Raw genomic sequence first — 20,333 nt, 5'->3', positions numbered from 1 at the left:
CCAGCCCTGCTCCCAGGGTCCTGTCTGAGCTGATGCTGCAACCTGGCCTCCAGACAGAACCCCATCCCCTACCTGCTGAGGCTGGGAGTCCCCAGCCCCCAGCCCCCACTACACCCGGGCCTGAGAGCAGACACCCAGTGGGGGAGGGTGGGATCCAGGGAGGCAGGTTCTGGCTCAGCATGGGAGAATATGTCTCTTGTCAATCCCGTGTAGGGGTGGGTCGGGCCAGGGAGCTGGGGTGGAGTAAGCTCCCCATCATAAGAGGTGTGTAAGTAGGGCTGGACGGTCACCCCTCAAGAAGAGCACAGAGAGGCCCATCATCTTAAGAACCTGGGTCTGGTGGCTGTGGAGCATCAGGAGGAAAGGAGAGAAAAGCTGTCTGAGCCAGTGCCCCAGGGCTCTCAGGGCTCTTCCAGCCCAGCTACAGGCAGGAGTGGATGGGCTGCTGGGTGCCATCCCTCCCACCCGACTTCAGAGCCCCTACTGCCCCTGCCTCGGGCACCGGGACGACTGTGACGATAATGACACCACACAAACACACACACACACACATCATCAGGAAATTCCCACAACGAAAAACAAATCGCCAATATTGGAAACACACATAATCAAAAAGTCATGGACCAGTCACCTCAACCCTGTTCTCTTGGGTCTGGGACACTTTTTATTGAGACAAAACAGAACGGCCCTGCGCCCACCCAGCTGGGTGTCCAAAATCAGGACACCTGAGCCAGTGGTTCCCAAACCTGCCAGCCACCCAGGATCACCCAGGAGCCTCATGAAATGCAGGTGCCCAAGGACTTCCCTGGTGGAGCAGTGGTTAAGAATCTGCCTGCCAATGCAGGGCACACGGGTTCGAGCCCTGGTCTGGGAGGATCCCACATGCCGCGGAGCAACTGGGCCCGTGAGCCACAATTGCTGAGCCTGCGCGTCTGGAGCCTGTGCTCCGCAACAAGAGAGGCCGCAATAGTGAGGGGCCCGCGCACCGCGATGAAGAGTGGCCCCCGCTTGCCGCAACTAGAGAAAGCCCTCGCACAGAAACGAAGACCCAACACAACCAAAAATAAATAAATAAATTTTTTTTAAAAATTAAAAAAAAAAAAGAATCTGCCTGCCAATGCAGGGGACACGGGTTCGAGCCCTGGTCCGGGAAGATCCGACATGCCACGGAGCAACTAATCCCGTGCGCCACAACTACTGAGCCCGCGTGCTGCAACTACTGAAGCCCGTGTGCCTAGAGCCTGTGCTCTGCAACAAGAGAAGCCACCGCAATGAGAAGCCCACACACTGCAGTGAAGAGTAGCCCCCGGTCACCGCAACTAGAGAAAGCCCATGCGCAGCAACAAAGACCCAGCGCAGCCAAAAATAAATTAATTAATTAATTAAAAAAAAAAAAAGAAAGAAATACAGGTGCCGAGGCCCACCCCCAAGCTGCTGCGTGTGATCCTCTGGGGGCGGGGAGGTGGAGGGTTCCACGGCCGTGCCAGTCAGGACATTGTCTGGGAGTGTGAGGCCATTCGGCCTGAACCGGCTCTAGTTAAAGGGAACTTGCTGCCTCACATAATTCACTTAAAAGCCCCAGAGTGTCAGCAGACCCCATCCCTGCCGGCCTCACCTGCCGTCCCGTGCATGGGCTCCCCTCACACTGGCAAGGCGGCCCCCAGCAGCCCAGACCCACGCCCTCCAGACCCCAGGCTGGAGGAACAGCGGTGTCACCCTTCCCTGGAAGTTTGAGTCAAGTTCTGGCCCGGCTCTCCCTGGCTATGCTGGAGCCCTGGCCCTGCCTGCACCAGTCATGTGGCTGGGTGGCCTGCGCTCTGACCGGCCAGGCTGGACTCACACGTCCCCCGAGCCAGGGCGGAGTGGAGGTGCCCCCGGAGACGGGGCCTGACGCCGGGCAGCCGGACCCCAGGCGGGCACGACACAGCCCGGGGTTTCTGACGCTCATTCCGGCTGGAGTGCGCCAGGAGGCATGGCCACGTCGGGGATCACCTGGAGTCACACGTGTGACACCCCTCCCTGCACATCCCTGAGAGCTGAAGATCGGCTCACTGGGTGCCCGAGCCCTGCAGAGCCCCGGCCCAGCCCGAGAGAGGGTCTTGGCCCCCTTGGCTGGGATCACCGTGTCCTCAGTGGGAAATAACACGCCCGCTGAGGGCACAGATGGGCCCTGGCTTCTCAGCAGAGAAGAGAGGAGGGCTCCTCGCTCCCAGTGTCCCCGTGTGAAACCCAGGGAGGGGGTCCCGGGCCAGGCACACGGGAGGGGGCCGCAAGGGGGTGGGAGAGCCGCTGTCTGGCGGAGGGGGTTGGGGACCGGGAGGGGAGATGGCACCAGGGCCTCTCTCCCCTCCCCCCGCCCCCCCCCAGGAGAGCTGCCTGCTTCCACTCCCTCTGTCCCTCACCTGCAGCCCGTGCTTCTCCAGCAGCGGACGAGCAGCTGTTCCGCTCGGTCGAGGGCCAGGCCGCCTCTGACGAGGAGGACGACAGTGGGAAGTGGCAGGAGGCGCGGCGGCCACCGGCTGAGGTCAAGGCCCTGCTGGCCGGCCTCTCCAGCTGCGGCAGCGGGTGCGTATGCTGGTGAGGACGGCCAGGACCGGGCGCCGGGGGGCCGGGCTCTCCCCGTCGTCCTGGAAGCGCAGGGCGGCCCCTCCACGCAGTGACAGACCCTGATTCACGGCCAGGCTGGGTCACCTCCCTGCCCTCTGACGCTCTGTCCCCTCATCTGTTGGGGGAGGGGAGAAGACGGCCCCCGGCATGGGTGAGGGTGAAATGAGACGAGCCAAGGCACAGTTCCTGGTGGTTTAATTCCCACTGATTCTCACTGCCTCGGCCGCGGTCCCAGGACCTGCCCCGAAGCTCCAGTGGGACCCTCAACACATCGGTCCCTTTCCTAACCCACTGCTCCTGACACCTGGGGCGCCCCGGCCAAGTCGCCCAACTTCTGAGCCTCAGTCTTCCTGTCTCTCAGATGGGACAGTAACACCTGTCGGGCAGAGGTTTTGTGAGGATTCTCCATCGAGGATGTAAAATGCCCCACGGGTGCCCGATCCCAGCAGGTACTCCACTGGGGGGCGGCCTTGACTTTTTAAATTATATTGTAAAGTTCGGTTGATTTTCCACGGTCATTGTTATCACCAACCCTTTAAGTCAACAAACATATACTCAGCACCTACTCTGTGCCAAACAAATTTGGGGGCACCGGGAAAACAGCACTAACGAAGACAGGCCATCTGCCCTGGAGCCTCTGTTCCAGTGAGTGGTGACAGGTGTGAGGGAGAGGCGGGGCAGGGGCAGGACATGCTGCGAGGGCCTCGGAGAAGGTGCCGTTTGAGCAGAGCCCCGAAGGAAATGAGGGAAAAGCATTCCAGGCAGAGGGAACAGCAAGTGCAAAGGCCCAGAGGCATGTAGGCGGGGCCGTAAGGAGCCTGCGGTGGCTGGAGTAGAATGAGTGAAGGTGGGTGGGTGGGAGGGAGGTCGGGAGGTCACGGGGCAGAGTGGGCGAGGCCTCTGGCGTTTGCTCTGATGAGATGAGGAGCCGCGGGGGTGGGTGAGCAGGGGGTGCCATAGCCCCGCTTAGCTTTCAGGGGAGAGAGCCTTGGTAATAACACCCCCCCCCCCTCCCAGGCTGGAGCAGACTTTGGAAAGCAGCTCCCTCAGTGCTGGCACTCTCCTTCGCTGCAGGTGTGATGACCAGACGGCCAAGAAGCTCATGACCTACTTCACCCGCTTTGGCAGTGCCGACCATGCCCGTGCCCTGGGGGAGCTGGAGCAGCTGGGGACCCAGGGCTGCAGTGGGAAGACCCTGGGGACACCAGGGGAGGAGGTCAGCTGAGTCCCACAGGCTGAGAGCTGGACCAATGCTAGAGTCTCTCACAGGCAGAAGAACTGAGGGATCTCAGCCAAGGGCTATGCCCCATTCACAGATGAGTAAACCAAGACTCAGAGAGAAGATGATTTAGATCTAATGAAGAACATTTTGGTTGCAAGTTAAAGGATACATCTCAGATTAGCTCGAGTGAAAAACAGGAATTTATTAGAATACGGAGCTGGGAGAACAGTTTCAAAAGAACAGCTAAGATGAGCTTCAGGCACTTCAGCTGCCTAAGATGGATCCAGGGACTCAGATTGCCTCCACCTATCCGCTCTGTATTTTTCTGGGTGCTGACCTCACTTTCCCCTACTTCAGAGGGGCTTGCTCCATGTGGCGGGGAAAGGGAAGGTAGGACCACAGGCAGCTCTAGGCTCCCATCAGCCCACTGAAGAAACCCCAGGGGAACAATAATAGCCCAGTACATTAAATCCCAGGGAAGAACTCCAACGGTCCAGGCTCAGTCATGTGCCCATGCCAGGGCCAATCGCTGTGGTAGGCAGGCAGGGTCCCATGACTGGCAGCTCCATCAAAGTCGGATGAAATGGAAGAGGGACACTTCCCTCAAGGAAAGTTAGTGAGTTTGTTGTGGAGGAGGAGGGTGGCACTGGGCAACACCAAGAGAGGTGTCTGTCTCCATCTCAACAAGAACACTTAGCATTTTTTTTCTCATCTGTCTACACCATGGCAACTTCCCTGTTCCACAGTAATCAAACATAGAATGCTATGGAAAGTTATTATTTCGCTAAGCCCTCTAGCACAACGCACGTTTGCAAACTGATTTTGATGAAAGAGTTTTATATTTATATACCTGAAATTCTAAATCCATACTGTTTTGTTTTCTTTTGTTTTTTAAACATATCTGTGATCTGATACAGTTCCAAAGGGCATAGCGACCACTGCTTTCTAATTAAATCTCAAACAGGCGGCTGGGGAGCTCAGTTCCTGAGAGCCACAGACCATGTTCCCAGGCCTCCTCTCTCCTGCCCAAAGCTGAGAGACCAGTGGCACCATGCCTTCGGCTGCTTCTCTTTCCCTCCATCGGTGCTAAGAGAGGGGGCTGCCTCACTCCTGCCATCCCTGCTTTAGAAGGCAGGTGGCCATGCAACATTTTGCGACCTCCCACCATCCACCCTCTGGTATTTGGATGGGATCGACAGCGTCAGTGCCCCCTGGCCAGGGGTGGGCCAGTGACTGTGGCTGGGCCGGTCGGGCCCCTCTCCTGGGGCTCTCTGTCCCGAGGCGGGGGTGGGGGGGGAGTGGCTGGAGAGTGTTTTCAGCTGCAGCACCCGGACAAGAGGCTCGAGATGTTTCTCTGCCTCGTCCTGAGGTTCTCCAGCTTCCAGTCTGTTCTGGGAACAAGGCACTAGCCTGCCAGTGAATTCCCCTTCTGTTCAAACTAGCCAGATCGGTTTTTGTTGCTTGCAGCCAAAAAAGTTCAAAAAGAAAAAGCAGATGGATAGAGAAGAGAAGGGAGGATGGAGTCCTTCCACCAGAAAAGGAAGGATGTGTATTCTTACATCAGCCTGACTCACTGTGTGGCCTTAGGCCCGGCATCCAGCTTCTCTGGGCCTCGGTGCCATCCCTGGGTAGACGGTGGGGCTTCTATCTGCCTGGCCACCTGGCAGGCTTGGGGGGGCCAAATGAGATGACCTCTGTGAAAGGGTCAAGGCAGGCCATGGGCCCCGCCTGGGGATGGCGCTGTGAGTATGGGGCAGAGGGCAGCAGGGCGGGCGCTGAGCCCATTGGTCCCCACAGGCGGAGCTGCAGCAGAAGGTCGAAGAGAACGAGCACCTGAGGCTGGAGCTGCAGATGGTGGAGACAGAGCGGGTGCGGCTGTCCCTGCTGGAGGAGAAGCTGGAGGATGTGCTGCAGCTCCTGCGGAGGCTCCGGGACCTGGTAGGCTCACGGGAGCTGGCACAGCCAGGGCGGGGGAGGAGCTCGGGGTGCGGGGCTGGGGAGCCCGGCCTGTGTCGGGGACTGCCTCTGAGCTCTCCCCACGTGGGCAGGTGTCACCTCTACTTCCAGATGCAGAAAGAGCTCAGGGAAGCTAATCCAAAAAAAGGGGAGGCTCTCTAATTCATTTTATGAAGTTAATATAACTTTGATCTCAAACCCAGAGAACAATAAATATAATAAGAAAGGGAAATGATAAGCTACTGTCGTATTTAAATATGGATGCAAAAATGTTAAATAGCATATTAGTAAACCAAATCTGGCAGTGTTTAAAGAAATGCAATATGACTAAGTTGGATTTATCCCAGGAATTCAAAGATGATTCAAGATCAAACATCTATTAACACAGTACACCACACTGCAGATTAAAAGGAGAAAAACCACGTGTTCATCTCAATAGGTGAACAGTCAGTAACAGCTCCTCTTATTATAAAACCTCTTGGCAAGTTAAGAACAGGAGGGATCATCCTTAATCAGATTAGGAGTCTCAGCCAACTGCCTCTCACAAACCTCACACTTCTTAGTGAAATGTTAGAAGGAATCCTTCTAAAAATCAGAATCAAGACAAGCATGCCTGTCATCACTGCTTGTGCCACATAGAGGTTCTAGCCAATGCAATAAGACAAGAAAAAGAAAGGATGTGGGCTTCCCTGGGGGCGCAGGGGTTAAGAATCCGCCTGCCAATGCAGGGGCCACGGGTTTGAGGCCTGGTCCGGGAAGATCCCACATGCCGCAGAGCAACTAAGCCCATGCACTACAACTACTGAGCCTGCACTCTAGAGCCTGCAAGCCACAACTACTAAGCCCACATGCCACAATTACTGAAGCCCACGCACTAGAGCCCGCGCACCGCAATGAAGACCAGCCCCCACTCGCCACAACTAGAGAAAGCCCGCACAAAGCAACGAAGACCCGACGCAGCCAAAAATAAATAAATAAATAAATAAATAAATAAAAAGAGAAAGAAAGGATGTAAGGACCGGAAAGGAAGAAACAAAGTGATTAGTAACTATGTATCACATTTATCCACATAGAATACCGAAAAGAATCTAAAGGCAAATTATTGTGATTCTTTGGCAAGGTGCCCAATTTTTAAAACAATCATAACACAGAAATCAATATTTCTAAATAGCATCAGCAAACCATTTAAAAATTTTTCTTAAGAGACACTAACTTAGCCAGGATTGCACAGCCACTATGAGATGGAAGTAGGATGTGAACACAGGTCTTCAGGGTTTGAAGTGGGCTCTGCCCGCGCTTCAGGCTGCCCAGGATGTAGGGCTACCGAGGCCCAGCCTGATGTGACACAGCCTGGGAGAGTGGCAAGTGGCAGCCCCACACCTGTGGGCTGTGAGGATAGTGGTTCCCAGCACAGCTCTGGGCCATGGAAACTGAGGGTAAATGGTGGTCCTTCCATCTCCCAGCTGGGTGGCTTTGGGCAGATTTCTCATTTTCTCAGCATTGCTTTTTTTTTTTTTTAATTTTTTAAAAATTTATTTATTTATTTTTGGCTGCATTGGGTCTTCGTTTCTGCACGCGGGCTTTCTCTAGTTGCAGCGAGCGGGGGCTACTCTTTGTTGTGGTGTGCGGGCTTCTCACTGCGGTGGCTTCTGTTGTGGAGCACAGGCTCTAGGCACGCGGGCTCAGTAGTTGTGGCTCACGGGCTCTAGAGCGCAGGCTCAGTAGTTGTGGCACACGAGCTTAGTTGCTCCGCGGCATGTGGGATCTTCCCGGACCAGAGCTTGAACCCGTGTCCCCTGCATTGGCAGGCGGATTCCTAACCACTGTGCCACCAGGGAAGTCCCCAGAATTGCTTTTTTTCACTGCTTAAAATGAGAATAAAATAAGCTCTTTCAAGGATTAAAGGAGCTGATGCATCATCTCTGTTCACAGTCATTTCCCAAGTGCCTACTTGGGCACAAGGACAGTAATCTGTAAGCACGTGATCTTTGAAGAAATGGGTCCTGCATGCTGCTCTATCACCCACCTAGAGTCTGGGCAGTGTGGCCACCCTAGGGGTGGGGGCCAGGGAGGGACCATGGGCAGGGGTACTCTATCTGCCACAGGGAGGCACGCAGAAGCTCTCAAGGGCCACCAAGTGCCACCCGCCCTCCATTTCTTTTTAAGAACATATCGAAAAGAGCCCTGGGGAAGATTTTGCTGAGCACACTGGACGCTTGCAGGGACCCTGCACGTGGTAGGTGAGCCCCCTGACCCCATCTTCCAGAGCCTGGCCGCAGCCGGAGGGCATCCTGACCTAGCACCTCTGTCCTAAGTGTCTGGGCTGCAAAATGCCACCTCATTCCTGCCCTGCCCACCTGCAAAGGGTACGTTCAGGAACAGGCTTCGGGAAGCTGAAGGCGCTATTTGACAAGAGCAGGGAGCAGACACCCCAGGGAAAAGGCCAAACAGAAGCCAGTGTGGCCAGAACCCGAGGGAACCAGGCAGTTCCCTGTGGGCAGTTTAGACTCGTCCACAGCCCTGGGCTTACTGCGGAGGAAGGGTTGTTGTCATACCCATTCCACAGGTGGGAAGATGGAGGCACAGAGAGGCCAAGGGCCAGCTGTGCCAAGACCTCAGGTCTCTCCCTTAAGCACTAGGCCACGTGGCCCCGTTGTTTACACAAAGTTCAGGGCAGCAGAATCTCATCAGTGCCAGCTTGTGCCCGATGAAATCAGGAGGAGCAAGGCCGGCTCCTGCCTGACAGGGCCTCACAGGCTGACGGGGAGACAGACTGGTGATGAGCATTTGCTCGCTGGCCTCACTGGGCACCGCTGGGCAGGGGTCGGGTATGTCCAGTGCCCTGAATGGTCCCTGGCACCAAGGAGGAGGTCAGAAACTGTGCATCAGAAGGTCCCTTCCCCAGGGTCCTCAGTGGGAGAGGAGCAAGAGGGGGGCACAGCTGAACAGGGCTGGGGAGGGCCCAGGGAGGAGGGGGAGCAGCTCTGGGGGCCAGAGGGAGCAGACTGACCCGCCCTGCTGCCCACTCCTTCTTTCCAGAGGGCACGTGTGGCCCCTCAGCCATGCTGGCTGCCCTGCACCGAGCCTTGGCTGGCTGTGAGCTCCTGCGCACAGAGCCCTCGGCACCAGCCTCTGCAGCTCCAGCACTCAGCAACTCCCTCCTCGTCTCCTGCTGAGGTTGCCAGCCCAGTCTGTGGGCAGCCTGGCCACCGTCAGACCAGCCTCGAGGAACAGCCTGGCCACCATCACATCCTCAGAACCCTGGAGGTGCAGGCTCCTTCTGAGACTGGCCCAAGTTCAGAGCCCGGCAGCCATCCCTTCCTTGGGTTCCTCCCAGATTCCCTTGCAGCCCCTGCATTCCTGCTGCCAGGGTCCACACTGCCCTACGGTTGCTGGATCAGCCTGTACCTGCTGCAGTCTCCCCTGCCCTTGGAGTGGAGCTGCACACTCTTCTGCCAGGTCCAGTCCAGAATCCCTTCCCTGGGCTCCCAGGGTCTCCTCCCCTTCCTCCCCACAGCATGCCTGCCGCAGGGACTCTGTGTCCCCCGGTCCACCGGGGAAACTACTCATGCCTCAGGAATTGTGGAAGGCCAGGCAGGGCTCGGGGAACTCCAAGCGGGGCAGCGTGATCACGGCAGGCTTCCTGGTGGAGCTGGCCTTGAACTAGCTCTAGAAGAGGGACAGGATTTAGATAGGCAGAGAGGAGGGGAGGGCATTTCATGTGAGGTAACAGCGAGAGCAAAAGTGTGGTGCCAGAAAGGGCCCCCATTAGTACAGAACCCAGAGCCCCTCTTTCCTGAGCACACAGTAGGTACCAGGCCTCATGGGGTCACAGGAAGGAGGAGGACAAGCTGCCTGGTCTCATCTACCTTAAACTCTCGTAGGGGAGACAGATACGTTGGCAAGTAGTGCAACGCGGCTGAAATCCGGGCTACCGTGAGGTAGGAGAGAGGGTTCTTAATTAAAACTGCAAACCCCAAAGCTATGTAAGAATGTGAAGGCACATGTGAATATACGAAACTTAAAATTTTTGTGTATACAAAAAACTCCACAAATAAAGTCAATTATCAAAGGTAATGGTTTGATAATATTTTTATTAAAAAAAAAAGAAGAAGAGAGGGTTCTGAGAGCTCAGCCGAGAGGGATCAGTTCGAGCCAAGGAGGATGAAGCACTACAGAGACGGCAGGACGAGGGCAGATGCCTGGCAGGGACGGGGGCGCCTGGCAGGGACGGGGCAGGTCAGGGGGGCCTTGACGACAGACGAGGGTTTAGGACTCCATCCCCCAGGCAATGGGGGCCCTGGCGGGTTCTGACCTGCCTCCCAGAGGGTGGAGCAGAGGGCAGGAGACAGGAGGCTACAGGACTCTGGGAGCACGGGGTCGCCAGGGGGCTGGAGCAGAGTCATGGGGACACAGAAGGGGAACCGCGGGGGAGGGAGATCAGGGGAGCCCGGGACCAGCAGGCACTCCCGGGCAGGAGCCACAGGGAGGGCTGGAGGACAAAGCCCAGCCTCGTGTCTTGTACGAAACCTCATCTCATTGGAGGCAAGTTTATAATGTGGAGTAGGATGTCGAGGCGCCCAGAGAGGGTGGATGAGCTACCCAGCATCACAGAGCACATCAGCATCCAAGACTGGACTGAGGCCTGTTTTCTAACCTCACACAATTCCTACCACTTGCAGCTGTCTCTGGCTAGGAAACCCCCGGCTTGGGGTCTGGATTAGTTATGGTACAGGCTAAACCACCCCGATAAAAGAGATCCCGATATACTCTGGGTCAAACAGGATAGAACTGTCTCTCCTGTAACAGCCCAGAGGTGAGTGGCCCTGGTTGACAGAGCAGCTCTGCTCCATGGAGTCACCCAGGGATCAAGGCTCCTTCCACTTTGTCGCTCTGCCTTGCCCTAGGGCGTCATCCTCCTTTGCATGGTGGAAGCCAATTCACCAGCATCGCATCTGCCCTCCACGGGAAGGAGGAGAGAGGAAGGGAAGGGTCAGGCACTCTGGCTCACGTCTCCTCTACTCTCATCCCATTGGCCATACCTAGCCGCAAGGGATGCTGGGAAATATCATCTATAGCTGGGAAACCACGTATCCAGCTAATGCTAATATTATTTTTTAAAAAAAGGCAACCAACCGGACCAGGGCCAGCCACGCCCACCAGACCACCCCCAGTAGTCAGCCTGCCACAACAGAAGGACCTATGCAGTCCACATAGGGGACACCCTATATGGCATATAGCCTGGCTGGAGAAGAGTGCACTGCTGCGACACATAGGAGGACATCTCCTACAAAAGGCCGCTTCTCCAAAGTTGGGTAATGTAACCAACCTACCAGATACATAGAAATAAAAATAGCAAATTAGGCAAAATGAGGTGACAGAGGAATGTGTTCCAAATGAAGGAATAACATAAAACCCCAGAAGAGTTAAGTGAAGCGTAGATAGGCAATCTCCCCAAGAAAGAGTTCAAGGTAATGATCATAAAGATAATCAAAGAACTCAGGAGAAGAATAGATGAACAGAGTGAGAAGTTAGAAGTTTTTAACAAAGAGTTAAAAAATATAAAGAACCACCAAACAGAGATGAAGAATACAATAACTGAAATGAAAAACATACAGCAGAAGGAATCAACAGTAGATTATATGATACAGAGGAACAGATCAGCGAATTGGAAGACAGTAGTGGAAATCACTGAAGCTGAAGAGAAAAAAGAACAGAAATGAAAACGGTTTTAAGAGACGTCTGGGAAAACATCAAGTGTACTCACATTAGCATTATAGGGGTCCTAGAAGGAAAAGAGAAAGAAAAAGGGACAGAGAATTTATTTGAAGACATTGTAGCTGAAAACTTCCCTAACCTGGAAAAGGAAACAGACATTCAGGTCCAGGAATCACAGAGAATCCCAACAAGAGCAACCCCAAAAAGGACCACACCAAGACATATTCTAATTAAAATGGCAAAAATTAAAGATAAAGAGAGAACATTAAAAACAGCAAGAAAAAGCAACACGTTACATACAAGGGAACTCCCATAAGGCTATCAGCTGACTTTTCAGCAGAAACTCTGCAGGCCAGAAGGGAGTGGCACAATATATTTAAAGTGATGAAAGGGAAAAACCTACACTCAAGAATACTTCACCTGGCAAGACTCTCATTCAGATTTGAGGGAGAGATCGAAAGTTTTACAGCACCACCCAACCAGCTTTACAAGAAATGTTCAAGAGACTTCTCTAAGCAAAAAAGAAGAGGCCACAACTATAAACATGAAAATTATGAAAGGAAAAAACTCATCGGTAAAGCAAATATACACTAAAGGTAGTAAATCAACCACATACAAAGCTAGTAGGAAGGTTAAAAGACAAAAGTAGTAAAATCTATATCCACAGTAAGCAGTTAAGGGATACACAAAAACACGTAAAATGTGATGTCAAAAACATCACAGTGGGAGTTCTCTGGTGGTCCAGTGGTTAAGACTCCACGCTTCCAAGACAGGGGGCGCAAGCTCCATCCCTGGTCCGGGAACTAAGATCCCACATGCCATGCAGCAAGGCCAAAAAAAAAAAAAAAAAAAAAAAAAAAATCACAGTAATTATGAGGGGAGGGGAGTACAAATGCAGGGATGTTAAAATGTGTTTGAAATTAAAAGGTCAGCAACTTAAAATAATCACACATATATAGATTGCTATGTATAAACCTCATGGTAACCTCAAACTAAAAATCTATAATAGATACACGCACAAAAAGAGAAAGGTATCTAAATACAACACTAAAGATAATCATCATATCATAAGGGAAGAGAAGAATGAGGGAACAAAAACCCCAAAACAATTAAACAAAATGTCAATAATTACATGCCCATCAAAAATTACTTCAAATGTAAATGAACTAAATGCTCCAATCAAAAGACAGAGTGGCTGAATGGATATAAAAACGTACATATGCTGCCTACAAGGGACTCACTTCAGATCTAAAGAGACACACAGACTGAAAGTGAGGGGATGAAAAAAGACATTCCATGCAAATGGAAATCAAAAGAAAGTTGGGATAGCAATACTTACATCAGACAAAATAGATTTTAAAACAAAGACTGCAAGAAGAGACAAAAAAGGACATTACATAATGATCAAGGGATCAATCCGAGAAGATATAACAACTGTAAATATGCACCCAACATAGGAGTGCCTAAATACATAAAGCAAATATTAACAGACATAAACGGAGAAATTGACAGTAACAGAATAATAGTAGGGAATTTTAACACCCCACTTACATCAATGGACAGATCATCCAGACAGAAAAAAATCAATAAGGAAACACTAGCCTTAAATGACACATTAGAACAGATGGACTTAAGAGAATGTGTAGATCATTCCATACAAAAACAACAGAATATACTTCTTATCACGTGCACATAGAACATTCTCACTGATAGATTACTTGCTAGGCCACAAAACAAACCTCATCAAATTTTAAAAACCTGAAGTTGTATCACACATCTTTTCTGACCACAAAAGCTAAGAAATCAACTGCAAGGGAAAAAACTGCAAAAAAACACGAACATGTGGAGGCTAAACAATATGCTACTAAACAACCAATGAATCACTGAAAAAAAAAGTCAAAGAGGAAATAAAAAATACTTGGAGACAAATGAAAACACAATGATCCCCCCCCACAAAATCTATGGAACTCCAATAAAGATGTTAAAAAAAAAATCTATGGAACACAGCAAAAGCAATTCAGAGAGGGAAGTTTATAGCGATACAAGCCTATCTTAGGAAAAAGAAAAATCTCAAACCAACCATCCTAACTTTATACCTAGAGGAACTAGAAAAAGGAGAACAAAACCTAAAGTTAGCTCCCCTCTCCTCTCCTGGCCGCAGCCCAGGGGACCGGAGCAAGCAGTGGGCACCACGTTCCGACGCAAGCTGACGGCCCTCGACTACCACAACCCTGCCGGCTTCAACTGCAAAGATGAAACAGAATTTAGAAACTTTATTGTTTGGCTCGAAGACCAGAAAATCAGACACTACAAGATTGAAGACAGAGGTAATTTAAGAAACATCCACAGCAGTGACTGGCCCAAGTTCTTTGAAAAGTATCTCAGAGATGTTAACTGTCCTTTCAAGATTCAAGATCGACCAGAAGCAATCGACTGGCTTCTTGGTTTAGCTGTTAGACTTGAATATGGAGATAATGCTGAAAAATACAAGGACTTGGTACCTGATAATACAAAAAACGCTAACAATGCAGCTAAAAATGCAGAGCCATTGATCAATTTGGATGTAAATAATCCTGATTTTAAGGCTGGTGTAATGGCTTTGGCTAACCTTCTTCAGATTCAGTGTCATGACGATTACCTGGTAATGCTTAAGGCAATTCGCATTTTGGTCCAGGAGCGCCTGACACAGGATGCAGTTGCTAAAGCGAATCAAATGAAAGAGGGCTTGCCTGTTGCTTTAGACAAGCATATTCTTGGTTTTGACACAGGAGACGCAGTTCTTAATGAAGCTGCTCAAATTCTGCGACTGCTGCATATAGAAGAGCTCAGAGAGCTACAGACAAAGATTAATGAAGCCATAGTAGCTGTTCAGGAGATTATTGCTGATCCAAAGACAGACCACAGACTGGGGAAAGTTGGAAGATGAATATTTAGGATTTCAGCTTCTCATCTACTTAGTACAGTTGGGAACCATGTACGCTTTGGCATGTGTTTGGAAATGTCATGTCTTCAAGGGAAGAATTCCAGAAAATTGACTATGTTCTAGAGATTTACCATCACTGCATTTTCTTCAATAAAGTTGGAAAGGTGAAAAAAAAAAAAACCTAAAGTTAGAAAGAAATCATAAAGATCAGAGTGGAAATAAATGAAACTGAGACTGAAATAGAAAAAAATCAATGAAACTAAGAGCTCGTTCTTTGAAAAGATAAATATTGATAAACCTTTAGCCAGACTCATCAAGGAAGAAAGAGGGCCCAAGTCAATAAAATCAGAAATGAAAAAGGAGAAGTTACAACCTACACCACAGAACTACAAAGGAGCATAAGATATTACTACAAACAACCATACACCAATAAAATGGACAACCTAGAAAAAAATGCACAAATTCCTAGACATGTACAACCTCCCAAGGCTGAACCAGGAAGAAATAGAGAAAATGAACAGACTAATTACCAGTGCTGAAATCTGAAACTGAATCAGTAATTAAAAGAAAAAAAACTCCCAACAAAAGTCCAGAACCAGATGGCTTCACAGGTGAATTCTACCAAACATACAGAGAAGAGTTAAACACCTATCCTTCTCAAACTTTTCCAAAAAATTGCTGAGGAAGGAATGCTTCCAAATTCACTCTATGAGGCCAGCATCACCCTGATACCAAAACCAGACAAAGATAACCACACACACACACACACAGAAAAGACAATTATAGGCCAGTACCATTGATGAACATAGATGAAAAAATCCTCAACAAAATATTAGCAAACCGAATCCAACAATACATTAAAAGGATCATACACCATGATCAGGTGGGATTTATCCCAGGGATGTAAGGATATTTCAATATCCACACACAAAAATATCAACGTGATACACCACATTAACAAATTGCAGAATAAAAAAATCGTATGATCGGACTTTCCTGGTGGTGCAGTGGTTAAGAATCTGCCTGCCAATACAGGGGACATGGGTTCGAGCCCTGGTCCGGGAAGATCCCATGTGCCGCAGAGCAACTGGGCCTGTGTGCCACAACTGCTGAGCCTGTGCTCTGGAGCCTGCAAGCCACAACTACTGAGCCCATGTGCCACATCTACTGAAGCCTGTGCACCTAGAGCCTGTGCTCCACAACAAGAGAAACCTGCACACTGCAATGAAGAGTTGCCCCCACTCGCCACAACTAGAGAAAGCCCATGTGCAGCAACGAAGACCCAATGCAGCCAAAATTAATTAATTAATTATTTAAAAATCATATGATCATCTCAATAGACGCAGAAAAAGCTTTTGAGAAAATTCAACATCCTTTTATGATTAAAAAAAAAAACTCTCCAGAAAGTGGATATAGAGGGAATATACCTCAACATAATAAAGGCCATATACAATAAGCCCACAGTTAATATACTCAATGGTGAAAAGGTGAAAGCATTTCCTCTAAGATCAGGGATACCCACTCTACCACTTTTAGTTGACATAGTATTGGAAGACCTAGCCACAGCAATCAGACAAGAAAAAGAAATAAAAGGAATCCAAGGAAAGGAAGGGTAAAATTGTCACAGTTTGCAGATGACATGATGCTATACACAGAAAATCCTAAAGATGCCACCAAAAAAACTACTAGAGCTCAATGAATTTGGTAAATTCGTAGATACAAAGTTAATGTACAGAAATCTATTACATTTCTATACACTAACAATGAACTATCAGAAAGAGAAATTAAGGAAACAATTCCATTTACAATCACATCAAAAAGAATAAAATAGGGAGTTCGCCGGGGGCCTAGTGGTTAGGATTCTGGGCTTTCACTGCTGTGGCCTGGGTTCAATCCCTGGTTGGGGAACTGAGATCCCACAAGCCACACCGCACAGCAGAAAAAAGAAGAAGAAGAAAACACCTAGGAGTAAATCTAACTAAGGAGGCAAAAAGCCTGTACTCAAAAAACTGTAAGACACTGATGAAAGAAATCAAAGACAACACAAACAGATGGAAAAGGTTTACCGTGTTCATGGTTGGAAGAATATTGTTAAAATGACCGTACTACTCAAGGCAATCTACAGATTCAATGCAATCTCTATCAAATTACCAATGGCATTTTTCACAAAACTAGAAAATTACCAATGGCATTTTACACAAAACTAGAAAATTTTTTTCATTTGTATGGAAATACAAAAGACCCTGAATAGCCGAAACAATCTTGAGAAAGAACAGAGGAGGAGGTACCATGCTCTGTGATTCAGATTATACTACAAAACTACAGTAATCAAGGCAGTATGGTATTGGTACAAAAACAGACACATAGATCAATGCAACAGAATAGAGAGCCCAGAAATAAACCCACACACCTATGGCCAATTAATCTACAACAATGGAGGCAAGAATTTAGAACGGGGGAAAGAATCTCTTCAATAAGTGGGCTGGGGGGCTTCCCTGGTGGCGCAGTGGTGAGAATCTGCCTGCCAATGCAGGGGACACGGGTTCGAGCCCTGGTCTGGGAAGATCCCACATGCCATGGAGCAACTGGGCCCGTGAGCCACAATTACTGAGCCTGCGCGTCTGGAGCCTGTGCTCCGCAACAAGAGAGGCCGCGATGGTGAGAGGCCCGCGCACCGCGATGAAGAGTGGTCCCCACTTGCCGCAACTAGAGAAAGCCCTTGCACAGAAACGAAGACTCAACACAGTCATAAATAAATAAATAAATAAATAAAAGAACGTGAATTTCTAAAAAAAAAAAAAAAAAAAATAAGTGGGCTGGGAAAACTGGACAGCTACATGTAAAACAATGAAATTAGAATATTTTCTCACACCGTATACAAAAATAAACTCAAAATGGATTAAAGGCTTAAATACAAGGCTGGAACTCCTGGAGGAAAACTCCTAGAGGGATAAAACTCCTAGAGGAAAACACAGGCAGACACTCTGACATAAATCATAGGAATTTTTTGGATCTGTCTCCTAAGGCAAAGGAAAAAACAAAACAAAAATAAACAAATGGAACCTTTGTTTAAAAGGTCAACTTAAAAGCTTTTGCACAGAAAAGAAAACCATCAACAAAATGAAAAGATAACCTACTGAATGGGAGAAAATATTTGCAAGTGATGTAACCATTAAGGTGTTAATATCCAAAATTATGTAAACAGCTCAAACAATTCAAAATTTTTTAAAAACCCTATTTTAAAAATAGGCAGAAGACCTGAATAGACATTTTCCCAAAGACATACAGATGGCCAACAGACATGTGACAAGATGCTCAACACTGCTAATCAGAGAAATGCAAATCAAAACCACAATGAGATATCATCTCACACCTGTTAGAATGGCTACTGTCAAAAAGACCACAAAAAACAAATGTTGGCAAGGATGTGGAGAAAGGGAACCTTTGTACACTGTTGGTGGGAATGTAAATTGGTGCAGCCACTATAGAAAATAGTATGGAGTTTCCTCAAAAAACTAAAACCAGAACTACCACATGATCCAGCAATTCCACTCCTGGGCATATATCTGAAGACAATGAAAACAATAATTTGAAAAGATACATGCACCCCAACATTCATTGCAGCACTATGTACAACAGCCAAGACATGGAAGCAACTTAAGTGCCCATGAACAGCCAACTGGATTAAGATACGCGCGCGCGCACACACACACACACACACACACACACACACACACACACACACTGGAATATTACTCCACCATAAAAAAAAGAAACAAAATACTGCCATTTGCAGCAACGTGGATGGACCTAGGGAATATTATGCTTAGTGAAATAAGACAGAAAGACATACTATATGATATCACTCATATTTGGAATCTAAAAAATAATACAAATGAATGTATATGCAAAAACAGACTCACAGATATAAAAAATAAACTTGCAGTTACCAAAGGGGAGAGGGAAGGGGGTAAGAAATTATGGAACTATGGATAATTATGGAATTATCAGATAGAAACTACATATATATAAAACAAATAAGCAACAAGGATATACTATATAGCACAGGGAATACACCCATTATCTTATAATTACAAGATATTATCTTATAAGGTAATATCTTATAATAACCTATAATGAAATAGAATCTGAAAAAATACTTAAACACTATGCTGTACACCTGAAACTAACACAATATTTTAAATCAACTATACTTCAATAAAATAAAAATTAGAGCAGAAATCAATAAAATTAAAAATAGGAAAATAGAGGAAAAAAATCAATGACACTGGGCTTCCCTGGTGGCGCATTGGTTAAGAATCTGCCTGTCAATGCAGGGGACACGGGTTCGAGCCCTGGTCTGGGAAGATCCCACATGCTGTGGAGCAACTAAGCCCGTGAGCCACAACTACTGAGCCTGCGCATCTGGAGCCTGTGCTCCGCAACGGGAGAGGCCATGACAGTGAGAGGCCCACGCACTGCGATGAAGAGTGGCCCCTGCTTGTCGCAACTGGAGAAAGCCCTCGAACAGAAACGAAGACCCAACACAGCCAAAAATTAATTAATTAATTAATTAATTAATTTTTTAAAAAAATCAATGACACCAAAAGCTGATTCTTTGAAAAGATCAATAAAATCAACTAGCCTCTAGGCAGGCTAATTAAGAAAAAGAGAGAAGGGACTTCCCTGGTGGCGAAGTGGTTAAGAATCCGCCTGCCAATGCAGGGGACATGGGTTCGATCTCTGGTCCGGGAAGATCCCACATGCCGTGGAGCAACTAAGCCTGTGTGTCACAACTACTGAGCCTGCACTCTAGAGCCCGAGAGCCACAACTACTGAGCCCGTGTGCCACAACTACTGAAGCCTACGTGCCTAAAGCCTGAAGAGAAGCCACCTGCAATGAGAAGCCTGTGCATTGCAAGGAAGACTAGCTCCCGCTCGCCACAGCTAGAGAAAAGCCCACGTGCAGCAATGAAGACCCAGCGCAGCCAAAAACAAAAAAGGGAAAAAAAGAAAAAAAAGAAAAAGAGAGAAGACACAAATTACTAATATCAGGAATAAAAGAGGCAATCTTACTATAGATTCCATTGACATTGAAAGGATAATAAAGGAAAACTATGAACTCTAAGCCCACAAATCTGAACCTAAATGAAATGAACCAATTCTGTGAAAGACGCCATCTGCCAAAACTCACACAAGAAGAAATCTGAATAGACCAGAAGAAATCTGAATAGACCTATATCTATTAAATAATTGAATTAATAACTAATAACCTTCCAAAAGAGAAAGTACAGGCCCAGATGGGTTCACTGGTAAATTCTACCAAACATTTAAGGAAGAAATTTTTCCAGTGCTTTACAATCTCTCCCAGAAGATAGAAGCAGAGGGAATACTTCCTAACTCACTCTATGAGGCCAGCATTACCCTAATACCAAAACTGTACAAAGACATTATAAGAAAAGAAAACTGGGGAATTCCTTGGAGGTCCAGTGGTTAGGACTCAGCGCTTTCACTGCTGTGGTGCAGGTTCAATCCCTGGTCGGGGAACTAAGATCCCGCAAGCCACACGGTGCAGCCAAAAAAAAAAGAAAACTGAAGACGGTATGTCTCATGAACACTGACGCAAAAATCGTCAACAAAATATTAGCAAATCGAATCCAACACTGTATGAAAAGAATTATACACCACGAACAAGTGGGATTTATCCCAGGTATGCAAGGCTGTTTCAACATCCAATAATCAACTAATGTTATCCATCACATCAACAGGATGAAGAAAAATCACATGATCATATCAACAGATGCAGAAAAGGCATTTGAAAAAAAATCCAACAACCATTAATGATTTTAAAAAAACAACTGTCAGCAAACTAGGAATAGAGGGGAACTTCCTCAGTTTGATAAAGAA

At 48.2% G+C, this 20,333-nt stretch overlaps 1 protein-coding gene and 1 pseudogene across 4 annotated transcripts in view; both read left to right on the top strand.

The window, feature by feature from the left end:
* Positions 1-9,862, top strand: part of EFCC1 (EF-hand and coiled-coil domain containing 1) — a 34,871-nt gene extending 25,009 nt beyond the window's left edge. Inside the window, exons 4-8 of one of the 3 annotated variants that reach the window (XM_082345242.1) lie at positions 2,427-2,565; positions 3,682-3,823; positions 5,627-5,767; positions 7,952-8,021; positions 8,825-9,862. In XM_082345242.1, coding sequence (XP_082201368.1) covers positions 2,427-2,565; positions 3,682-3,823; positions 5,627-5,767; positions 7,952-8,021; positions 8,825-8,961 — 629 coding nt within the window. In that variant the 3' untranslated portion in view covers positions 8,962-9,862. Of the gene's footprint in view, positions 1-2,408; positions 2,566-3,681; positions 3,824-5,626; positions 5,768-7,951; positions 8,022-8,824 lie in introns of all 3 variants that reach the window. The other 2 variants (XM_082345241.1, XM_082345240.1) reach the window with 2 other exon arrangements.
* A 491-nt stretch (positions 9,863-10,353) lies between these two features.
* On the top strand, positions 10,354-14,676 carry LOC309607374 (RNA transcription, translation and transport factor protein pseudogene; annotated as a pseudogene). The gene is made up of 2 exons: positions 10,354-10,428; positions 13,560-14,676. The product of its transcript is annotated as an RNA transcription, translation and transport factor protein pseudogene (transcript).
* Positions 14,677-20,333: the final 5,657 nt, after the last annotated feature.

Source organism: Balaenoptera borealis (assembly GCF_965194805.1).
Source record: "Balaenoptera borealis genome assembly, chromosome: 12".
Lineage (NCBI taxonomy): Eukaryota > Metazoa > Chordata > Mammalia > Artiodactyla > Balaenopteridae > Balaenoptera > Balaenoptera borealis.
The sequence above is the reverse complement of the archived record's forward strand: the minus strand, read 5'-3'. Positions and strand labels throughout refer to the sequence as shown.